The 25,622-nt window shown below is 33.7% G+C and overlaps 1 protein-coding gene across 4 annotated transcripts; it reads right to left on the bottom strand.

Moving 5' to 3' along the window:
* Window positions 1-13,715: 13,715 nt before the first annotated feature.
* On the bottom strand, window positions 13,716-24,312 carry tmem176l.3b (transmembrane protein 176l.3b). 4 transcript variants are annotated; one of them, XM_009303594.5, is made up of 7 exons: window positions 24,273-24,312; window positions 20,546-20,773; window positions 19,205-19,279; window positions 17,893-17,949; window positions 17,694-17,798; window positions 15,517-15,624; window positions 13,716-15,419 (listed from the first exon to the last, which is right to left on the bottom strand). In XM_009303594.5, exons 2-7 carry the CDS (start codon window positions 20,717-20,719, stop codon window positions 15,354-15,356), a joined length of 585 nt encoding a protein of 194 aa, XP_009301869.1. In that variant the 5' UTR covers window positions 20,720-20,773; window positions 24,273-24,312; the 3' UTR covers window positions 13,716-15,353. The 4 variants fall into 4 exon arrangements, with proteins under 4 accessions (XP_009301869.1, XP_073763634.1, XP_073763633.1 ...); XM_073907533.1 differs by having other exon boundaries at window positions 20,546-20,770; XM_073907532.1 differs by lacking the exon at window positions 24,273-24,312 and adding an exon at window positions 21,745-22,244.
* Between the last annotated feature and the right edge of the window lie 1,310 nt (window positions 24,313-25,622).

The following is a 25,622-nucleotide window of genomic DNA, read 5'->3' as shown; positions in this document are numbered from 1 at the left end:
ATGCTACGCCGCAGCCTACGTGTAGATGCATAGCCCTCACCTTTGTGTAGATGACGGGCACCTCTCAAAAAATGTAACTGCTCATCACAACGACCAATAGCGATAGCTCTGTGATTGGTTGGCTTGGTAGCATTGACGAGTGTGGGCGGGACCGAGAGTCGCACAAGCCTGATGGAGCGGTTGTTTACAAGTGTGGAGTCCCGTGAAGGAGCTCTGGATGGAAAGTTTTGTTTTGTGTTTACCTCATGGTTAAAGTTGTTACATGTCCGCCATTTCCTGCCTCAAAATGAGCGAGTTTGAACCACTTATACATTAAGGAAGCGTTCAGAAAAAACAAAACACCAGCAAAGAAACTCAACACAGAGGAACATAAACACCTCACTGCCAACTAGCGTATCGGAAGTGTTATTGCACAGCAACAGAAACAGCGTGCAGAAGTATGAATGCACAGCTACGCACGTTCTAGCATACTGTATTTATTGTAGTATATAGTTTGGAAGTTTGCAATTTCGAATGCACCCTTAGTATATTTAGACTCAGTACATTCATATAGGCTAGGGCTTTATCCAAAATGTACTGTGAAAGTTTGCGCACCACATAAACTTCCACGACTATGACATGTGAGGGTCAAACTCATGCACATACACACATACAGTACAGCAAACACGTAGGCTGCGTCGGAAATCACCTACTACTCAGTAGGTTCTGCATTTGAACTTAAATGTACTACTCGACCATTAGAAAAGTATGTTCTATACCAAGGGTGTCAAACTCAATTCCTGGAGGGCCGAAGCCCTGCACAGTTTAGTTCCAACCCTGCTCCAACACACTTACCTTTAAGTTTCAAACAAGCCTGAAGGACTCAATTAGTTTGATCAGGTGTGTTTAATTACGATTGGAACTAAACCGTGCAGAGCTGCGGTCCTTTTGGAACTGAGTTTGACACCTGTGTTCTATACAGTATGAATGGCAGTAGTATGAATGGAACTCGGACATACTACATTTTGTCATCATCATGTAACCTACCCGCGTCAGTTGCATTGCTTTACTTCAATTCATTAATTCTCGTGGGGCATCATGGGATAGCGTAGTTTTTATTGGATGCACACTTTAGAATCCCGCCGGAAGTAGCAGGTCATCCTGGTATTTCTTGCATACTGATTTTTGAATTCTGTGAATTCAGACATTCTACTCGGCTCTCATATTGTTTTAAGCGTACTATATAATATGGAAGTATGCAATTTCGGATGCAGCTATAGTTTTTGCCGTCAATATAATATAACACAAGTTGCCACAGCACTGTGTGGACTTATCTTATAATCATTCCTATTTAGCATTAGCAAACAAGCTGTGATGAGATAAGATGCTCCATGATTATTGCTTTAACATTACTCTTGGCCCATTTTCAAAATAAGAGTCCCACATACCATTCACTGTGTAAAACATATGCCAGAGTAGTTAGGAGTTCATTCCGCTGTGATGACACTTGATAAGTCAGGGACTAAGCTGAAGGAAAATTAATGAATGAATGAGCCCCATACAGCTGAAGTCAAAATTATTCGCCCTTCTGTGAATTTAGTTTTCTCTTTTTCAAAAATTTCCCTAATGATGTTTGACACAGCAAGAACTTTTTCACAGTATTTCCTATAATATTTTTCTCTTCTGGAAAAAACTCTTATTTGTTTAATTTTGGCTAGAATAAAAGTAGTGTTTATCTTTATTTTTGTAGCTCATGTTTTTAAGGTGAATATTATTAGCCCCCTTAAGCAAATATATAGCAATATGTCAGGCAGACTATGTAGATTTTCTGGTTAATTCTTCATTGTGCCTTCTAATGTCAATAATCTAGTCTTCATCTAGCTATTCATCAGTATTGAAGGGATAGTTTGTTCATTCATTTATTTTCCTTCGGATAAGTCCCTTATTTATCAGGGGTTGCTACAGTGGAATGGACTGCCAACCTATCCAGCAAATGTTTTATGCAGCAGATGCACAGGAATAATTAATCCAAAATGAATATTCTGTGATCATTTACTCACCCTTTATTAAAAAAAAAACTTTATAATTTTTTTTAACACAAAAGAAGATATTTTGAAAAATGTTGCAAACCTGTAACCATTGACTTCCTTAGTATTTTTTTTTTTTTATATTTTTGGTCCAAGGTTTTTTATTTAACATTCTTCAAAATATCTCTTTTTTTGTGTAGAACAGGATAAATAAACTTATAAAGGGTTGGAATCACTTGAGTAACTATTGAGTACATTTTCTTTCTTTCTTTTTTTTTTTGGTGAACTGTGAACTATCTCTTTAAACCTTTAAATCTTGTTCCCCAGTTGTTGTCCATAATGCTTTGGGAACAGGACTTTGAGACTGCAAATCGAGAAACCAATAAAAATGCATGACTTGCGTCGCATTAAGCTCTGCTTGCTATAATAAGTGTCAGAGAAACCCTGGGTGTAAGTTCGACCGCAATCACTTGAGTACGGATGAATATGTAAATTGAGCCTGGCTCAAACTATTTTCTCACTCTATTGTTTTCTTCTCTTTTTTCTTTTGATGTAAATGCTTAAAAAAAATAAGGGTATAAAAAAAATATTTTGTGCATTAAATAAACTGTTACTTTATGCACATTGCTTACAATTTCCAGGAGAATCTACTGTTTCTTACTGGCAGCAGTTCACCAGTAACTTACTGTAAATTAATTACAGGAAAAATTCTGTTTTTACATTTAGCTGTACATGTATTTCAGTGCTTCCCAAAGGTTTAAAAAAAACTTGCAGTGGTAGCTGGATTGAAATACACCATTTACCCACATCACATAAATAGCATTTGCGACAAACAAAATATAATTAGATTTTTAACCATATTTTTATTTATTATGACACTGTTATACACTGTTACTTTTCAATGGGTTAAAGTTAAAAAAGACTGTCAAAGAGCCCCTATTATGGGTTTTTGAAAATGACCTTTCATTTATTGTGTAAGTGAAATATCCAGCTAAGGCTTAAATCTGAAAGTGGGGCGTGTTTAAAACTATTGATTCATCTAGAAAAGAGTCGACTCATCGTGTTTCAAATAAATCTTTAGCCGTGCTGGCGTGACATGAGTACAGAACTTAAGCACTGCCCACATTTGTTGCGCGCACAAAGCCAGGAAATTTGAAAACCCCCGGCCCCGCCCACAAACAAGGTAGCAAAGAAGAAGAACACTGTAGCAGACACCGGTTGAATCATGTCGCAAAGACGTTGAGCTTTGCTGGATATTATTGGGAGTGTGAGGGAAAATACAGTAAGTGTTATTTTCCCTACCCAAAGTGGAACAGTGAGTGTCAGCGTTTGAGGTTTTGCAAAAATACCTCAGCATTATAGCCGCAGCCTTGTGCTGTGTTCCCATCGTTTTTCTGACAAGTGCTTCAGCAATCTACACGCTTACAACGGAGGATTCATCAACTGTTTGTTAAAGGAAGGATCAGAAAAGGCTATTGACATATGATGGACTTTGCAGAGCGACGGTCAAGTTTTAAAATAGTGTGGCTTTTGCCACTGTGTGCATTAATACTGAATGTGTGTCACTGTTTAAGAATAGAGCAATATGCTGGTGTTTATCTTCATTGGTTTTATGCACTCCTGCATTGGGCTCAAACACATACCTGCCAACATTTGTCCATCAAAATCCATGAGACCGGAATGGTTAGGTAAGCCGTGGTCTGCATTTCTCACTGTCTCGCGCTGAACGCTGTCGATCAATTGCAACAGACTCTCATCGGTCCAATCAACGCAGATTAGCATGGCGGAATGGAGGGGTTTGGGAACAAATTAATCGCTGAACGAATCATATTAGAGTCGCTGGGATGATTAGGTAAAAATAATTGCATATTATAAGACAATGAAACAGTTTTTCCACCTTGCATGCATATCAACATGTTGTTGGTGAAATCAAAATATGACCCTTTTTAATGTATAATAGGGGCTCTTTGAAATAAATAAAGAAATCCACTAATTCTTTTACTTTTATGTTACTCAGGAGACATGTGCAGCCAATGATAGGTCTTCTCATTCATGAATACCAAAGAATTGTAGATATGTATTAAATATGTAATCAGCAAATTAAAAAAAATAAACAGCAAATGAGAGATAAATGACAGAAAATGGGAACAAAAATAGGCAGAAAAAAAATTTACAAGAATAAAACAAGGCGAATTAGTTAATTAACGATTTCTAATACAAATATTTTGTAGCCAGTTTAGGTATCATTTCGTGTCATTCTCTCCATGTATATAGTAAAGTTTTTCTGAGTCGTTTAGTTTGAATAATTAATTATTTAATGTTTCTCTCCCTCTCATGACGTGCAGTCAGTTGCGAAGCCAATTAAGCTAGAGTAGGCTTAAATAAGCAGGTAATGCAAAAACGCATACAATTAATGGCAGCTTTGGAAAGCAAAGGCAAATGTCAAATCCCAGATATTTTTAGGAGATTTAGAAACCCCGGCCACACAAATTTTTCCAAAAAAAAAAAAAAATGTGCGTCTTTGTTGGTCTATGTGGCATGTGAGATTGCTGGAGTGTTGACAGTTGTTGCGAACACAAAATGAACAGTATGAAATGGGTAAACGAGAGAAGATTTTCCACTACTTAGTGGATCGCAAATGTTTGGTTACATTGGGTGAATACAAAAAAAGTATAAAAGCATGTTAATAATGTGTCATTAAATAAACTTGGGTGGCCATTAATATACCTAAGTGGTCCGACCAAGTAAAGTCTATGTGTGGGAAGCACTGTTGTATACATTGGATATACTGTACTGTAAAATATTTAGTCATTTTCACAACTACAATACAGTAACTGAACTGTTCTACAGTAAACTTCAGTTCACATGACAGTTAAATACTGTGTTATTTACAGAAATTGTTATCAGTGTACAAACAGACTGAGCTGAAACCAGAATAAAGCAACAGTTTCCTTTAACATCCAGTCAGTGTTCCTGTTATAAAACATCCGAACACACCACCCACAAGCAGTTATGTATGAAAAACTACTATCCTGATTTAGATTTTTTTTCCAGAATGGCCAGAAAAAACCTTAGAAAAATACCAAGAAACCCTAATTTTTCACAGGACAACAGGATGCAAGAAAGCTGTGACATTTTCTGAAATAGAAGGTGAAAATTATGTCTGAAGTAATGCATTGTTTTTCAGCTGTCCTAATACTGTAGATCACTCATGCACTTTCCATTTAAGTCCACATGCTCTCAAAGCCAGTCAGTATGACCATTAAGCACTTTGATAAGTTATTTCTTTTAGAAAATGTACTGAATAAAAGTCTTCTTAAAGTTTCTTGAACAGAATATTCAATATTATTCAATACAATTATTCAACAGTCAGTTGTGTTGTTGTAGATCTAAGAGGTGATTTAATTTATTTTGCCATCCTAATTGTTGTTTGCTGACTTCAAACAGATAGGAGCTGGGTTTGGTCCCCCTAAACATTTACTTATAAATGTATACATACCTAATATTTATTTACTTATTATTATCATATTTATTTTATTATTATTATTATTATTATTAATATTATCTATTTATTTAACATTATTCATTTTTTTTATTTATTATTAATTTTTTAGTTATTTTTATTATTTCTTGTTATTTATTAATTAATTATTATATTTATTTATAATTTTATAATTTTATTTATTTATTTATTTATTTATTTATTTACTTAGTTAGTTAGTTAGTTTTCACATGTTGGAGTCTCGGGAATCTCTTTCAAAAATCCACATAGAAAACACTGCAAATTATGTATAAACATCATCTCCTTCTGTAAAAACCTTCTGAATGCGAATAAAAAAGGTTGTTTATATAAGTGCTCCTAAATTATCGCACAGGGAAAGGGGAAAACAACCTTTGAAAATGTGTTATAATTAAAGTCTACATACTGTACACGAATTGAAAAGTGCAATAAAGGAAACACTTAAAACCATATTTTGAATGTTTCCTTTACTTTATAAAAAACACTTTATGAAAAGCTAAAAAGTACAATAATTATTATTGTACTTTTTGTATTGTACTACCTACACTGAAAAAAATGATGTCTGCAAAATTGTTGCAAACAATTTATGAATTTTAAACACACAAATGAAAATTAGTAGTGTTCAACTTAATTTGTTTGTTTAAATTCAGCCCATATAAATCATTTACAACAACTTAAAATAATAGTAAATCCAAGGAATCATCTTTGAATCATTTTTTTTGGTGTGTAATGTATTTATAATGTAAACATATTATTATATTCAACCTCAAAATGTATGATTTGTAAACATTTTAAATTACAAGAATACAGGGCACGACCTCATAAACCACCTTAACATTGTAATACCTAGGTCATATCCATGTCATTATACAAATTGGTATGCTTATAAACCACCAAAACTAGTACATGATAAAAACACATTTAACTCCAATTAACATGCAATTAAGTGCATTCATTTGACCACCTTTTTGAAAGGGGTCTGGATGAAGACCTGGTGCAGTGCAATCTGCATCCAATGCATTTTAATGGGCTCACCTAACCCCATCCCTAACCATAACCCTCACAGTGACATCACTAGCTCCATTGGATGCATTGTGCCTGACATTGTATCACTGAGAGATGCAGTCTCAGCTTGTATCATAAAGCCTGCATTTAGATACTATTGACCCCCCCCCCCCACAATGACAAGCACTTTGTAATAAGTATTTATTATTTTATTAATAACCGTTTATTAAACACATTTGTTTTATTAATTCAGTTTTTATTAATAATAATAATAATAATAATAATAATAATAATAATAATAATAATAATAATAATAATAATTATTATTATTATTATTATTATTATTAACATTATTTATTTATTTGTTTATTTGTTATTCATTTATTATTTACTGTTATTTATTTTGTTTATTATTATATTTATTTACTTATTTATTTACTATATATTTATTTAATATAGTTATTATTATTTTTATTATCATCATTATTATTTATTTTTTATTTCTATTTATTATTTATGATTATTATTCATTTCTGTATGATAAATTTATTTATTTATTTATTTATTTATTTAATGTTTATTGTTATTTATTTAGTTATTATTATTATTATTATTATTATTATTATTATTATTATTATATTTAATATTATTTATTTATTTATTATTATATTTGTTTATTATTATTATTATTATTATTATTATTATTATTATTATTATTATTATTATTATTATTATTATTTATTGTTATTGAGTGAAATCTGCATCCAATGCTTTTTAATGGGCTCACCTAACCCCACCCCTAACCATACCCCTCACAGTGACGTCACTAGCTCTATTGAGTGCATTGTGCCTGACATTGCAACTGAGAGATGCAGTCTCAGCTTGCATCATAAAGCCTGCATTCAGATATATTTGACTTTTCCCCCTCAATGACAAGCACTTTGTTTGTAATAAGTACGCTTGTCGTCTTTTTTCTCAAAGGTTGATTTAATAACAGTAATAAATCAAGAATTTTTTACCTTGAAATTATGTTCATTTCAACACACATTCGATTTATTAACTAAATTATAATTAAATTAAATTAAATGGATCCATTTATTGAGCTATACAGCATATTAACTGTATATAAGCAGCTATATGGTCCAATTATTCATGGCCACTGGCTGAACATTAGTGCTGTTCACAGACTGACATTATCTCAAAGCAACACTAATTCTCTGAACATAAATAGCTGCCGATCTGAATACCTCTCTGGGTAGGGTTTCGTGCTTTTCTCTTACTCAGCTTTAGGGATGATGGTGGTTTTGTTGAAAATTTTCACAGCGTTAAACCGAGAACCGCTGAATGCATGTGAGAAATCAGCAGGTTTGTGTGTGATTCAGTCTGGGAGATTGACGGTCACAGCATGTTTTTCTCTTTGTAACGTTCCTCCTTGAGGATTTGCTTTTCTTTAGTTCTAAAGAACATCAGTTTGCATTGCTGAACACTTTTCAAGAAGATGCAGGAAGGTAATAAGAAATGAATAGGCAGCATATAGTCATTAATATCATTGATATACACTGGTGCATTGGCAAATGCCTGCAACAATTCTGATTTTGTTTATGTTTTTGAAAGAACTTTGCTTTCAAGGCTGCATAATTCTGAGTACAATAGAACTTAATTATATTATTCTAATTTAAAACAACGTTTTCTTTCATTTAAATGTATTACAGTGATGCATACTGAATTTTTTGCAGTTATTAGTCCAGTCTTAACTGCCATAAGAGCTTTCAGATATCAAAATATGCTGAATTTCTTAATTAAAATTAAATTTAAATTACATGAACATCATATATAATTGATTCCGGTGATTCCGCTATACACACACACACACACACACACACACACACACACACACACATACATACATACATACATACATACATACATACATACATATATATATATATATATATATATATATATATATATATATATATATATATATATATATATATATATATATATATATATATATATAATCTCATTATTGCTCATATATAGTGCCTTAGTGCCCCAACCAGTGCCGATATACAGCCATATCGCACTGCTACAAGTGGGATATTGCATTTATACAACAGTTTGACGGCATAATTGTGTATATAAAAACAAAATTAAACATGGAGAGTCTTAAAAACCCTTTTGTATGAGGAACTACTTTCTTCCGCGTTGGATTCAAATCATAAGCTGACAGTTAAACAGCTGGGCAAGCATCTTTTAAACTTTAGATCTGTAGTGTCTACTTTTTGCTGGCTGTATGTGGGCGGAGTAATACACAAAGAGTAAAGAGGCTGTACGGGTGCTGATAATACTTAAATATATCACTGCTATCAGCCAATCAGATTCGAGAACCAGAGAGACTGTTGTGTGTATATATATATATATATATATATATATATATATATATATATATATATATATATATATATATATATATATAAACAGTATATATATGCATATATATATATATATATATATATATATATATATATATATATATATACATACAGTATATATATATATATATATATATATATATATATATATATATATATATATATATATATATATATATATATATATATATATATATATAGTGCATCCGGAAAGTATTAATATCGCTTTACTTTTTCCACATTTTTTATGTTACAAAATGGATTAAATGTATTTATTTCCTTAAAATTCAACACACAATACCCCATAATGAGAATGTGGAAAAAGATTTTTTTGAAGATGTTGCAAATATATTAAAAAGAAAAAAAAACCTGTAAAATCACATGTCCAGAAGTATTCACAACCTTTGCCGTGTTTGAGATCCATTCAGAGTATATAATGTAACAATGATATAATTTTAGCTGTTTCCTACTCAGAATTATGCTTTGAAACACCTGGAATCAAATTTCCATCTCTGAGCTTTATTTTTGGGCTTATAAAAAAAGTGTCAGATTTTTCCCTAGTAAATCTCACACTCTTGAGCTCGTGAAAATGTGCTGTTGCTCAGGAGTGATGACAAAGTCTGGATCTTTTCTCATTTTAACTCTCTCACACATGCATAAATCAGAGGGAACAGTGAAAAAATATCTTTCTTTTAACTCACTTTTTAAACTTTCTTTTTATTGTTAATAGCAAAAATTTAGACCAAAATTGTGTTTTAATTAATGGAAATGCTAATCTAAAGGTTAACAAATAGAAAGTACAAGAGCTTCTTTTTAAATTGTAAAATGTCCAATAAAATCCAATCATAATCTTCATCTTTGTTTAATAGGAAGCAAAAGACACGCTTGTTATGTTTTCATCTACCTGCATGCGTTTTTTTTTTAAGTATTGAATCAGAAATGAGTGACAGAATGCAAAATATTAAACAAGAGTCCTACAAAAAGAGTTGATGTGAATAATAGAAGATGGAAAATTCTAATATAGTGAACATCAAACTCACTAATTGACAAAACTTACTAATTGAAGTACTGTAATTAAAATCATTCACATTTGTTTCTTTTTCTATTTTTTTTGTTGCTAACTTTGAAAATATTCAATATTCTACCACTGTTTTCATGTGTGTCTCTTTAAATTCAAATGAGCTGCAGCCCTGCCCATTTTCTAAAAGAAGGCGGGGCATTACAACTTGTGTCTCTGCGATGCTTTCAAAACAAAACTCTCTATTGCACATTGACTTCGTTTACATGGACATCAGTAATCAAATTATTTGTTTAATCTAGTTAAGAGAATAATAAAATTAAGGTGTTTACATGAGTTGCTTTTTGAGTGTAACTTTCATGATCCTGTTTTACATGTTATAGCACATAATTCGATTAACGTCATTGCATCACCACGCTATCTGCATTTCCGAGTTTCATGCAGTTTTGGGTGTTTAATTTTTAATTTGTGGACTTTAACTGCAGTTTGGCACTTTCACTTTCATTCAGGAACATTTCATGCATGCCCTCTGTGACAAATGAGATATTGGATGCAACTATGAACTGCTGGAAGTGTCTATCTAGCAGTTAGTTGACTATCCTGTCGTAAAACGTGGTGAAAAGTCCTACATGGCGGTAATAGTTTGATTAAGATATTTACATGTCTGTTCTGCACTTCAATATGTCGCAACTTCAATAATGCGACTAAAATCAGCATACTCCACACGTCTTAATTCCATTTTCTCTTTAGTTCGATTATGACCTTAATCTGATTTTATTATTCAAAAATCGCTGTTTAAATGGCTAACTCTTAATCAAAGTATAAAATCGAATCATTGGTGTTCATGTAAACATAGTCATTGACGTTCTTCATTATTATAAAACTACTTTATCTGCAGCACAGACTCATTGGAAATATGTGCCCCGTCATACATTCCTGCGAAACATAAAATACGTTGCTCCAGATACATTTTGTTGTACGTTTCAGATGACAAATCCACTAGAGGGCGTTGTGTACACTTTTGCGAATCTAGAATATGTTAGGGTATGTTTTTTGTATGTTTCAGAAACTCAACCACAAACAGGCAGAGCTTCTTTGCTTTCCTAAACCCAATGAATTCCAAATGTAAAAGAAAAGTGCACTGCAATTTTACATTGCTTTCATCTCTCATGTGGAAGTGTAAAAAGGAACAAAGATTGTTGGTGTCATACTAATTATACTCATTATTAATTATTATTAGAGGTTCAAGCACATAGTGCTGAACCCTTATTGTATTTGTTAGAATTTTTATTAGTATTATTATTTTTTTTTTTAGCCGTAATGCGGAACGGGCAGACCAAACCATAAGGCCTAGAGACTTGAAACTTGGTCAGATGGTCCGTATGGTTAACCGGTTAAATACATCTATAAATGGTCTCAAAATGCATTACTATTTGTAGCCACTAGATGACAGCACAATACCACTTTTTCTTGGTTCAAAGTAATTGAATTTGCAAGAAAGATCATTCTGGATCACATCTTGACACGGTCTGAACACTGTTATTGCATTTAAAAACAATTTCAGTCCAAGCTTGTAACTTAATTTTTTTACACTATATGGTTTTCCAATCATGTCCATCCTCGATGTTTAAAAGGCCTCAATCAAACATTTTAATACCATGTTAGTCATTAAAACACAGACTTTCAATTGTCACCTACCATTTAGCCACTAGATGGCAGCACAAGACCACGTATCATTTGATCACCTCAGGTACTGATTATGTGCTTTATTCTATTTCACTTCTGTCAAATAGTGAGTGTAAGTGTGAATACCATTTCACATGTCATTTATTGCTGTACTTATAGCGGCAGCGGCAGTTTACCTCAGAACTTGGAACTCGGACCAGTCACTCAGCTTATATTTAAATAGTTATTAATTAGATTATAAACCTGTCCATTTCATTATTGTTTTTGGTGTCGCGTCTGGGGCAAACAAGCAAATCTTGTCACGCCACGTGTTATTGGGACACAATGTTACAGATGCCAAACACCCAGTCCCTGACATTCTTAATTCCGGTTTTTGATGTCAATTTATCAGTTACTCTACAGTTTCTGTACGTGGTTTTAATTTGCCAAAGACCACCCTAAATAAACCCTGCCTTAATCCTTTTATGTAATGTTTATTATAACTATTACACTATATAAATGACTATTGGGCGGCATGGGGGCTTAGTGGTTAGCACTGTTGCCTCACAAGGTTTCCTCTGCGTGGTTTGGTTTCTCCCACAGTCTAAAGACATGCCGTATAGGTAAACTGAATAAGCTAAATTGGCCGTAGTGTATGTGTGTGAATGGGTGTTTCCCAGTACTGGGTTGCAGCTGGAAGGGCATCCGCTTTGTAAAACATATGCTGGATTAGTTGGCAATTCATTCCGCTGTGGTATGAAATAAAGAGACTAACCCAAAGGAAAACGAATGAATAAATGAATGAATAAATATACCACTATAATATAACGGTCACACAGCACAGCATAAATAAAGCGTAAATCATCAAAACATTTAGATAAGATGAAGACGAGGTAGACAGATGCACTAACACAGAATCTGCAGCATATAAATGAAGTGTATGCTTGTTCATAAAGTCTGTATTTTCCCATCTTGTTTGTTTGCCTAGGCAAGAGGCTCAGCATAATAATCAAGCAATACAGAAGACAAAGAACAGCCAGTTCTGTGTCAGGTTTTTACGAGGCATTCATTCATTTGAATTCCAGCTATATGGTTGAAATATACAGACTGAAACTTCTAATTGATTTTTCTTTCCCCCTAAAAGACTTTTGATCCGCAGCGTGTGACGGAAGACGATAACAGACACTTTAATGGGAATAAATAATGGTTCTCCTGCGACGGCTCTGAAGTGCAACATTGTTGTTTTTATGCATACCACAACAATTCCAATAGAGCAAAAATATAGCCTAAAATATGCGCAAAAAATGTTGACAAATATGTGGATTACATACAGTTCAAACCGAGCATCAGAATGGGGAAGAATGGTGATTTAAGTAGCTTTCTAGGGTCAGAATTAGGCATCAACAACATGAAAGCATGGATCCATCCTGCCTTGTATCAACAGTTTAGACTTGTGGTGGTGGTGTAATGGTGTGGAGGATATTTTCTTGGCACACTATGAGCCCATTAGTACCAACTGAGCATCGTGTCAACGCCACAGCCTACCTGAGTATTGTTGCTGACCAAATTCATCCCTTTCTGACCACAGTGTATCCATCTTCTGACGGCTACTTCCAGCAGGAGAGCACACCATTTCATAAAGCGTGAATCATCTCAGACTGGTATATGACAATGAGTTCACTGTACTCAAATGGCCTCCACCGTCACCAGACCTCAATCTCAACACAGAAATGCCAACTGGCCAGCCAGTACTCGAACCAGCAACCTTCTTGTTGTGAGGCGACAGTGCTAAACACTCCCTTAAAACAATTAATATATTCTAGTAATATAAGTTTCAAGCATGCTTTGTTCCAACTCTAAATTCAAAATCCTTTAAGACTGAATAAATAATATGTTGATTTGTGTTTTTGTTATTTACACAAGCTGACATGAGAGTTGTTTGCTTAAACTCAAGGTTAATTCTTTCTCTGCAGCACCAAGCAACCTAAAATATTCCAGTCTGGTTTTGAGAAGAAGAAAAAAATCTTAGAAATTATTCCGGAATGATTCAGAAGTCAGGCAGTCTAACAAAATTCTTGGATTTATTTTCATTCCCCAAAAGTAGCTTTTTCCAAGGTCAATTATGAGACACTAAGACATGCCTCTTTTACAAACAATATAAACACATCAACATTTCAAATGTTTTTTAGCCATTGCTTTAAAAAAAAGTAACACAATTTGACCACAATTTGCTAAATTTACCAAATCTCAAATAAAGTCGGGACAATGCTGAGATTTTTATGATCACCGGCGATCTAGCAGTTGCAGATCACTGGAGAGCTACAATTTTCTACTGAAAAAAGCTACAGATCCCATCACGCACCTCACACACACACCAGTTTCAGTACTTTTATTGAGTGCACACACTTACAGCTGGAAGCTCATTATCGTTTAAACCTCTCAGTTTCACACACACTTTGCTCAGTATTGTTTCTTTGTGTTCTCATGTTTGGCTTTGGATTCTTGGATTGTTTTTGGATTGTGATTTTCTTGGCCTGCCTGTCTCTTGGATTACTTATTTTTTTATTGCCTTTGCTATTAATGTTTTGTTCCTATTTTGTCCCCTGCATGCTAACTATTTTCTTAAAAATTAAGCTGTTTGTGAAACTCCACCTCTGTTGCCACACCTGCACCATTACAGAATATTGAGCCAAGCGTGTGTGAAATGGCGCGACCGAAATCGCATACTTCGCTAAAATCAGTATGCGAGCCTAGTATGTCTGAATTTTATAAAATTCGAAAATCAGTATGCGAGAAGAATCGGGATTACTTCTGTCGAGATTCTGGAGTGTGCATCCCATGCACCCCATGAGAGAATTCATAAATGGGAGTGAAGCAACGCAACTGATGCAGGTAGGTCACGTGACCATGACAAAATGTCGGATGTAGTACGTCTGAATTCCATTCATACGTTTTTATATTCATACTGTATAGAACGTACTTTCATAACGACCGAGTAGTACATTTAAATTGAAATGCAGTACCTACTGAGTTGTTGGCGATTTCAGATGCAGCGTAAGAGGTTTATGTAGCTCTGGAAATCAGTCTAAGATGAGCTTCCAGCTGTGTATGTGCAATCAAGTAGAGTACTAAAACTGGTGTGTGTATGAGGTGCATGATAGGATCCAGTGGTGAATTTAGGCATGGGCAATATGGGCGATCGCCCAGGGTGGCATTTTGCTAGGGGCGGCATGGAGGCACTACCACAACCCCACTCCCCATTCTTCACTATTGTCAGCTACAGAAAAGCCCCATCAAACCCCTATCAAACACAACCACCCAGCCCTGCTTTTTACTATCGTCCACAACACAACCACCCCCCTCAAAGCCCCCTCCCCTCTTCACTTTCGACACCTACCAAAGCCTCCCGCCCCAGTCTTCACTTTCATCTGCGATGACCACTTCAACCTCTAGCAACAACCGCCCTCCCTTTCACAGTATAGTCTGCGACCCTACACGACCCATCTCCGCTCTAACCCCTCTACGCCCCCACCCCCCGGTCTCAGTGTTCCGGACGGCATGATCGTCAATTGCCTAGAGCACCAGTTAGGCTTGCACCAGTCCTGATGGTATTTGTAGTTCTTTTCAGTGGCAGAATTGTAGTTCTCCATATATAACAATGTCGGTTGAATCAACAATGTGTATGTGGTTTTAATGTTGTTTCTCTAACACAAATGGCTGACTGTGAGCTCTTCTTTGAGTGGCTTGTAAAATTCCAGATGCTTCACAGTCTGCAAAACCAAAAAGAGAATTAATACACTGATTGTTAGCATCTCTATGGTCACTATAGTTTATCTGTTTTAATTATGGTGATAATTTTGCACTCACATTCTTTTCACATATTTCTTTCAGAGTCAGGACAGAGAAACTGAGGGTCACGCAGAACTGAAGGACTAGAAAGATGATCATAGCGATGTCCAGCAAAGCGCGGGTTATCTAGAGAAACGGAAGATCATAAAATCCATTACAAGTCTTAAATTCAGCTGAAAAACAAAAATCAACTGAACTGGAATTGTTTTCAGGGCATGGAATGATTGATGGAATGATGGAATGCTGGAATGATTAAGTGATGATTGATGGATTGATTAATTTATTGATTGATGATTAATTGATTGACGGAATGACGGATTGATAGATTGATTGAACAATGAAATGCTGGAATAATGGAATGTGTAATGGATTGATTGATTAATTAATTGAAAGAATGATGGATTGATTAACTATTAAATGAATGATTGGTTGATTGACTGATTGATTGATGGAATGACTGATGATTAATTATTGCTGAATTGATTGATTGATTGATGGAATAACGATGGATGGATTGATTGATTGATTGAATAATAATTGATTAATTGATTAATGATGTATTGATTAATAATATATTGATTGATTGATTGATTAATGATGTATTGATTGATTAAATGATGTATCGGTTATTTGATTGATTGATTGATTGATTGATTGATTGATTGATTGATTGATTGATTGATTGATTGATCGATTGATCGATCGATTGATTGATTGATTTATTGATAGAATATTGATTGATTCATGGAATGATAGATAGATAGATAGATAGATAGATAGATAGATAGATAGATAGATAGATAGATAGATAGATAGATAGATAGATAGATAGATAGATAGATTGTAATAATTAAATAATGATTGATTTAATATTGATTGATTAATGATGTATTGATTGATTAAATTATGTATTGGTTATTTGATTGATTGATTGATTGATTTATTGATTGATTAATTGATGCATTGGTTGATTGATTTATTGATGGAATGATTGATTTAATCATGAAATAAGGATAGATAGATAGATAGATAGATAGATAGATAGATAGATAGATAGATAGATAGATAGATAGATAGATAGATAGATAGATAGATAGATAGATAGATAGATAGATAATAATATAATTAAATAATGATTGATTTAATTATGATTGATTGATTGATTGATTGATTGATTGATTGATTGATTGATTGATTGATTGATTGATTGATTGATTGATTGATTGATGGAATGATGTATTGGTTATTTGATTTGATTTATTGATTGATTTATTGATTGATTGATTGATTGATTGATTGATTGATGGAATGATTGATTTATTCATGGAATAATGATAGATAGATAGATGGATGGATGGATGGACGGACAGACGGACGGACGGACGGACGGACGGACGGACGGACGGACGGACGGACGGACGGACGGACTGATTGATTGGTGGGTAGGTGGGTAGGTGGGTGGGTGGGTGGATGGATGGATGGATGGATGGATGGATAGATGGATGGGTGGATGGATAGATGGATGGATTGATTGATTGATTGATTGAATAGTAAAATGGTTGATGGATGAATGGATGGATGGATAGATGGACGGATTGATTGATTGATTGATTGATTGATTGATTGATTGATTGATTGATTGAGGGAATAATGATGTATTGATTGATTGATGGAATGATGCATTGGTTATTTGATTAATCGATTGATTGATTAACTTTTTGACTGATTGATTGATTGACTGACTGTTTGATTGATTGATTGATTGATTGATTGATTGATTGATTGATTGATTGATTGATTGATTGATTGATTGATTGACGGACTGATTGACGGACTGATTGATTGATTGAGCAGGATAAAACAAGACACTGCTTAAATAAACAATTCCTCTATGTTTTCAATTTCTAATACAGAGAGGTCTTGTTTTGAACTTTTATTAGTTTTTGCAGATCAATGTAGCAAAACTTTTCACACAAGCTTGCAGTTTCATTACATGCATTCGCATAGAAGTCAACAGGACAAAGGTCTAGTTTAACCATGGCTCAAAGGCAACAAGGTGTTAGTCATAACATGTTAGTTTTGAAAGCAATCTTTGTGCAATATTTTTTCCCCTCTCTATATTTCCCTACTGTTAAACCAGCATGAATAATATATTTTAAGGGGGGCACAAAACTAAAGAAAATTAGCAACAATACCCAATTATTATTGGTAGTGTCAGATGCCATATCACTTGCAGAAAATGCAAGACCCATCATAGCAAGCAAAGCACTGACTGTGTTCAGCACCGCAGCAGTGAGCAGCTGTAATACACAAAACACAATGAGAAAAAAAAAAAACTCACCAAACCAGAAATGTCTGAATGTAAAGTACAGTTTATGACTGTTCAGGACTTACCAGAAAATCACTTGGAAATCGAACAGCAACGACAGTCACTATTCCAACCATGAGGAACTAAATGCAAAAGAATGCTTAAAGGATTAGTTCACCCAAACATGACAATGATGTCATTAATTTTTGCACTCATGTTGCTCAAGTACCCTGAGAATTTATTCAGAATATAAATGAAAATATTTTTGATGACATTCGAAAGCTCCATAGACGGCAATGGTGATGTCCAGAAAAGAAAACAAAAACATTGTCAAAACATTCCATATGACGTCAGTGGTTCAACTGTAATATTACGAAGCTCCAACAATAATTTTGTGCACCAAAGATCTGTAAAAACACATTTATTTGACTACGTTTGTCCTCTGTTCAGCCACATAAGTACCTCTTGTGTGTCTATTTATTGCAATACAATAAATAATAAAATAAAAAATGAGCACAATGTCTGCAAAAATAGATGTGCACAAAGACGACCTAATCAGGAAAGGAAAACATTGGTAAACAAGTTATTTTAATAGTAATTTTAGTGCACAGAAGTCTTCTTGGAGCTTCGTATGATTATAGTTCTGCAGCACTGAAATCAGATTAAATGTTTTGACAATGTTTTTGGTTCCTTTTCTTAACTTCTGGTTAGGACTGGGCCAATAAACAATATTATATTGAATCACGATAAAATTAAACTCAGCAGAAATTTACAACGATGGTAATCTTAAAGTGTGATATTAGAGATATACCGAATCATCAGCCACCGAAAATTTATCGGCCGAAAATATGTTACTCTATATATGTTTAATGGACTCACTACATTTTGTGGCTTCAGTCATTGTTTGGGTACTCTTTTAATTTCGGAAGCATTAACAACTTATATAAAAATATATATCATTGTTGTTTTATGGCAAATAGTTATGGAGAGCATTTTTGCCATAACGCCCTGCCCTACTTCTGGTACTGTTGCTGTCTATGAAGCTCTTGGATTTAATTTCAAATTTATTGAATTTAAGAAATATATATATTTCTTAATTTTTGTATTTGTATTTGTTTTTGTATTCTAAAGATGAACAAAAGTCTCAGGAGTTTAGAACGACATGAGAGTAAGTAATTAATAACAAAATTAATTATTTTGGGTGAACTAATAGAAATCTTGATCAAAACAAGTTTAGACAAAGTGAACAATAAAAAGTTTACATTTTTATTAAATCCAACCAACCTTCATTCAGAAAATATATATGAAATTTAAACATATAAATTGTCAGACTTTTAAATTAATTTGGATTAATTTTGAAACACCAGTAAAAACATAAAAAAAAGCTATGATACTTACCACACTACCAAGCCAAAATCTCAAAAACTGATTCCCGGTCCCCAGACTGAGGATTCCCACTATAACCTGCACAATCTGTGGAATAAGACGACAATGCCATTTTAACACCATCACTGTATTGTAACATCTTAATGATTACACTGAGAAATAGTTTCAAGTGTTTCCGAAACTTAATTCACTCATTTCTCAAAACCATTTTCTCCTGCTTTTGAGGAAAATCTTCAATTAACAATTTGCTAGTTCAAATAGTTCTTCCTAACAAAGTAGATTTTATATATAAACTAATCATGCAGTTAAAATTACTCAAATTAAATCCCATGCATCTTCTAAAAACTATTATTATTATTATTATTATTATTGTTATTATTATTATTAAACTATTATTATTATTAAACTATAATAATAATAATAATAATAATAATAATAATAATAATAATAATTATTATTATTATTATTATTATTATTATTATTATTATTATTATTATTATTATTAAACTATTAACACAAATAGTAACAGCCTAAGAGTAATCTATTTTATAAAGTATGTTAATAGTTGTTACTACACATTTTTCTTATTTTAATATACTGGGCTATTTGATACTTTTGTTAGTGCCTTTACAATAAATGATTTCACAGACTATAAATAGACTATGATGTAGTCTAAATGGACTATAAATAAATATGATGTTACAATTATTTTTATAAACCATCACTCTTTTATAAACCATCACACTTTGTAGCCACAGGCCACAAAAACAGCTACACTGTCCCCAGACACCAAAAGCGGCAGATTCTACATTATATAATAAGTACTGTGATGAGTAGTTTGAGCTGAAACTTTACAGACACATTGTGGGGTCTTAGCCTACATCTGGTAAAATAGGTGGCGTTAATGAATATTAAAATAAAAATATAATATATGAATAAAATAAGTACTTCAACACGTTATTTGAAATTTTAAACAGGAAATTTAATCAAATATTTTCAAAAGCTTGATATCCTATGACTATCACTGTCAGATTTGATGTGAAATCTTTCACTTGTGAGTGCCATAAATTTATAAATATAAGTAAATAAATGTAAAAAAAAAAAAAGGAGATTGGCACTTTCAAGGATAAAATTGGTTCAAAATCATATACAAAGCTTCTTTATTTGCAATAATGATTCCTTAAATCCTTGAACTCTTCATAGCGGAAACAAATTGTCACTATATTTAGAAGGGGAGAAAATGTTAAAGTCAAACTGATTCATTACATTAATATATTAAAATTCCTTTTCTGAATCCTTCATTTTAACACTTTTTAATTTTTGTTCTATCGTCTGTTTATTTGTCTGTCTTACCCCGAGTGCTGTATAGTTGTTCATCATCTTTGTTTTGCTGTTTTGTGATTCGGAGCACACAGGACTGTAACACAAAGTGCCCAGAATCTGGCACAGTATTGGCCATTTGCTTTTGGGGTTTGTGCTGATGGTGATCACTATTGTTCCGTCATCTTGACACACTGAGAGTGACATCCTGAAGCTGAACTTTCCCACAGGTGATATTGACCAGTCCTTGTGTGTTTACTGCTGGAAATGTTAAAATAACAATAATATTATTAAAGGTCCCATGAAATAATAACAAAAAAGTTAGATGTTAGTTTCAGTATGTGAGTTTTAAGGACATTCACATGTTGATGTGCTCCAAAACAGTGACAAAATTTGCATTTAGGAGATAGAAAAGCGATATAAACATGTAAAGCTTGTAGTTTGTCACTTCGGTCTAAATGCATCGATATTTACACTAGATATCGCATAGGGACCCTGAGCATGCGTCAATAGCGTCGCCACATTGGTACAGTGCTCCCAGGACAAACGTCATTCAACCGCACTAGTCAAAACAGTGTTATTACGTGAAGATGCGGGACTTTATCGCTGTCTACGGGTGTAGTAAAGAGCGAACAAAGAAAACAAAGCACAAAGGCAGAACATTTCATAGGTAATATTACGTTTTTTTCTGTTTTTGTATGTTCTGAACTTTTGTGCTAATCAGGTAACGTTATTGATGATAACAGTCACTTACTGCATTCACTATACGGCAAATTAGCTCCAACTCGCACTAAACACTCGGCTTATGCTACTTTTGTTAAATAAAATCAGCAAACAATGCAAAAGAAATATGACAACGAGATGCTGCGCTGCCAAAAACTTGTATTATTGTCGGCTAACGTTAGTGAAAGAGTCGTTGGGGGGATTTATTTACAAACGAATCGCTCCCTCCGTCAGTATGAGAAGTGAAAGCAGGAGAGGAGGTGTGTTTCAGGACATGATTAGATTAAATTTAACAGGGAGGGTGAATAGTACATTTCTGTACACACAAACACAAGCTTTTTGTCAGGAATGCCCGTGCGGTCACTGATCCATAAATGTAGAAAAGTGATGTAAAATTATACTTTTCGTAATTAGAAAAAAAAAATTACATACTAACATCCAGGAAAAATCCCGATCAAAGATATATGTGTTTTTCTCTGGCTTTGGATGGCCACAGTCCTCCACCGTACCTTGGTCCTTGGCATTTATTTTAAGGAGCGCAACCGTGTAGCAAGATGGCGGCGCTATTGACGCATTCCGTCCAATAAACAACAATAGGCCAGGCGACATCTAATGTATATGTCTATGGTCTAAATGGATCAACGTTTTTTCACATCACCTCATACTTTAGTTTCTCATCAAAGCTTGACCAATCAAATGCTCTCTAGTATCTGACAGGCCCCGCCCTCTTCAAGACGCTTCTCATTTGCTTTTCATTTGGTGTGCTAGAGCTCAAACACTCTGACCGGCAGAGCTGTGATAAAAACAAAACACTATGGGCTACTCTGGGGCTACTCTACATCCCACCCTCTCTTCAGTTGTCATCTTCAGTTGAAGATGTCCAGAGGCGATATGAATGTAGAGCTGCTTATTGCTCTGGTGAACAATAATCATTTCTTCATCGTTAGAGCTGGAGCTGCTGCTTACCATCCATAACAACAAACGTGTCATTTTTGTCTTGTTCTTCTGTGTTACAAGCAGGTGTCAAAAGATTTATATAGGAGTTGTGTAGCGCCATCTAACATCAAGGAGTGATTTTGCATACTCTTCTGCTCGACGCCAGTAAAAATCGATTTGGTTTGTAGGGTCCACCCAGTTGGTCCAATGACGGTGTCCACAGGTGGATGAAGGTTCACTGCATGTTCGGTCTTTCCAGTGCACAATGTTGATTTGTATTAAACTTAACTCATATCTGACTCCAATTTTAGTATGAGGTGGTTTAGAATATTAATATATTTATCCTCGTTTTATCTGACTCCAATTATAAAACATTGAAAAGATTATTTTGTTTCCTTTTCGTTATTATAGATTATGAATGAATATTCTCTTCGGTTCATCATTTTATGTTATTTATGTTATTTTTATGTTATTCTCATATTCATTGGGATTCCTATAACATCCTGAATCTTGTACCGGCCGAGTATACAATTTCTTAAGCACAAGCATGTCAGTCTTGGTCACTAAACAGTGGCGATTGACCGCTATCCTAAAAAGGCAGAACCCTACTTGCTCAGATTAGGATATTTTTTATGCGGTCCCCATAGATCTGCTACCTTCTAAATCAGACAGAGCTATTTAGTCATATAATGATCATTACTATAGAATTAAGCAGACCAGTAGTACTTAAACTATTAGTAACTTTGAATAATCACTATACTATCTAAATAGTATTATAAGTTTAACAGGTGAAGGACTATCCCCTTAGATATCCTTTTACAGTCTAAGTATACATGAATTAATGCCAATGTGTTAGTCGGAGCTCTAAAGACATCGTATAGCGTGCCGCAATGCTCCGTCTACCGTGTTCTAGTCCGCTACTAACCTGTACAGGGGCTTGTGGTGCTATGAAATTACCACAATCTACTAGAGATAATAACACGAACTCTATTTGAATAATTTAAAACATAACAATTTGTTAGTCAGGTAATATGTATTATGCCAATTCATTCAGTCAATTCATAAACGATCAATACTAGACATCAAGTTATCAAAGATAAATCCAAGATTAAATGATACAGTCTTGACTTCAAAATATACATAACATGGAGCGTATGCTCCATGTTACGGGCTGATCTGGGTAAGCAGAATCGCGCCGAACGTTTCTCAAACCTTACCTTAAGTAATCCAAGAATCCCCTCAAGGAAAGGGGTGTGTGCATAACAAAAGACATTTGCATTTAGTGCTGTCTGTGGGAAAGTCACACCCTTCACAGTGAATCAAAAGATGCCTGAAGTTATATATTTATTGTTTTGATTATGTCTATTTCTGAGAGAATGAGACCATTGTACCAGTCGCACTGAGACATTTCAAATGATATCAAACATGATAGATAAAGTCACTTGGGTTAATTTAGACATTGAAATGACCATATGTGTGAGGTGGGGTGGATGAAGTCGAGTTTCAGCAACTGGTTCTTTCCCGCATTCCCACCTGCTGGGTTGAGAAGCCAATCGTCTCTGTTTTTGGCTCATGTTTAAATTGTCAAAGACAAAGTATTTGTGATATTTTACGCCTTAAAGGTTTGAATCCGGAAAAATGTCTTTAAAAAAATGCTGACGATAAACGCTGACGATTAACGCAAACGAAAAGCGTCCCGGTGTGTACGAGCCTTTAGGTGTGATTTCATGCAAGTTTAACAAACTTATTTGACAAAAATTCTACAATTTTGTAAAACTGAAAAACATGACCTATTAGTTACAATAGACAGAGGGACAAATGTGTGCAGTTTCAATACAGCTAAACCTGATTGGTCTTATACAGGGTTACCAAACATTTATGAAAGTTCTCACAATGTTTATATTATCAGCATGTAACCTACAGTTTTAAGTTGTTTTTTATTTTTATTGTAATTTGAAAGTATAATACAAGTGAACATTCTGCAGTTACAATAAGTACGATTCCTGACATTAAAATCAGACTTTTCACCTGATTTCACCATGGCACAATTATTATTTTGACCAGCTTTACGAATCAAATGGATAAGAAGTTCTGAACTCACCTTTATGTCACTCAGCAAGTCCACGATCTTGCTCTCTTTCAAATGCAGAACTTGTTTTCTTTTACCTGTCATCGGGTGAGTAAGGTGGAGTCTAGAGAAATACTGGATGGAGCGGTTTGTAAATGAGACTACTGTTACAGTATCACGTTCACGGAAGAGAAAGAAGCCCAGACATATTTGACTGATAAACATCCCATAACATGAAGAGAGAATGTTGTTTTTCTAAACACACTGGTAAAGCAGAACAGGAAGGTCACGAGAATGAAAGTAAGGACAATTTTAAAAAAATAAAGATGATATTACATTGAATAATGTAGACTAATGCACTTAAAGAGAAAAAACAAGTAGAAGATATGAAAAAGAGTTTGCATTTGATAAAAGTTTGTAGTGAACACATCAACCTGAACAACCATAGATGTATAGACATGCATTTTGGGGGAAAAGGGCGACAACTGAGGGTGTATGTTGAGAAGAAAGTTGACAACTGGTGGTGTCTGTAGAATGGGTGTCACAAAATACAGAAGCTCTTAATGAACAGACATGTTTTACAGTGTATTATTCCCCTTTTTATAAGATGCTAAATGCATTTCGGGTGCCCACAGAATGCTTCTGTGAAGTTGTAGTTCGAAATATCTCACAGGTAATTTATTAAAGCTTGTCAAATCTGTCCCTGTTTGGACGTGAGCACAAATCTGCTGTTTATTTTTGTGTGTCCCTTTAAATGCAAATGAACTACTGCTTTTCAGAAGTGGGCAGAGCCTGTACAGGCTGATCTGACACTTTAGAAACAACAGCGCCCCCATAAACAAATTTAAGGAGTGTGGGTTTTGCCAGAACAGTTTTCTTTCTTCTTGCACATCTAAAAAAATGAAAGGTGAAAAATGGTTAATGGTCACAAATGTAATGGGAATCTAGTCCCTTTATGACATACTGTGCAGTTTATGTGCAAATGCAACAATATATATTGACCTTTAGAGTGTAAAGAGTGTGAATCTCTATGTAGTGGAAATCGTTGTCCTGTGCTAATAATTTGAATGTTTCACTAATGGAAATTTTGTAAAACATTCAAATTAATACCTAACAATAAAATAATGATAATAATAATAATAATAATAATAATAATAAAAAAAATAATAATAATTATAAATTAAATAACATTTAAATGTAATTAAATATACAAAAAAGATAAAATGTGCCTACTCTTTAAGTTGACATTTAAATATAGTTAAAATAATTATTAAACAAATATAAATTAATAGTATAAAAAAAAATATAAAAAAAAAAAAAATATATATATATATATATATATATATATATATATATATATATATATATATATATATATTTTTT

Source organism: Danio rerio, chromosome 7 (assembly GCF_049306965.1).
Source record: "Danio rerio strain Tuebingen ecotype United States chromosome 7, GRCz12tu, whole genome shotgun sequence".
Lineage (NCBI taxonomy): Eukaryota > Metazoa > Chordata > Actinopteri > Cypriniformes > Danionidae > Danio > Danio rerio.
Note: the sequence above shows the minus strand (reverse complement) of the source record. Positions and strands in the feature narration are given on the sequence as shown.

What these genes read in the sequence shown, in the direction of transcription:
- tmem176l.3b (XM_009303594.5), bottom strand. Translation starts at nt 20,719, where the DNA reads ATGTCACTCTCAGTGTGTCAAGATGACGGAACAATAGTGATCACCATC. An exon ending in GATTTTGGCTTGGTAGTGTG is followed by an intron (nt 17,950 to 19,204) that starts GTAAGTATCATA and finishes TTTTGCATTTAG; the next exon opens with TTCCTCATGGTTGGAATAGT. An exon ending in ACACTACCAATAATAATTGG is followed by an intron (nt 15,625 to 17,693) that starts GTATTGTTGCTA and finishes CCGTTTCTCTAG; the next exon opens with ATAACCCGCGCTTTGCTGGA.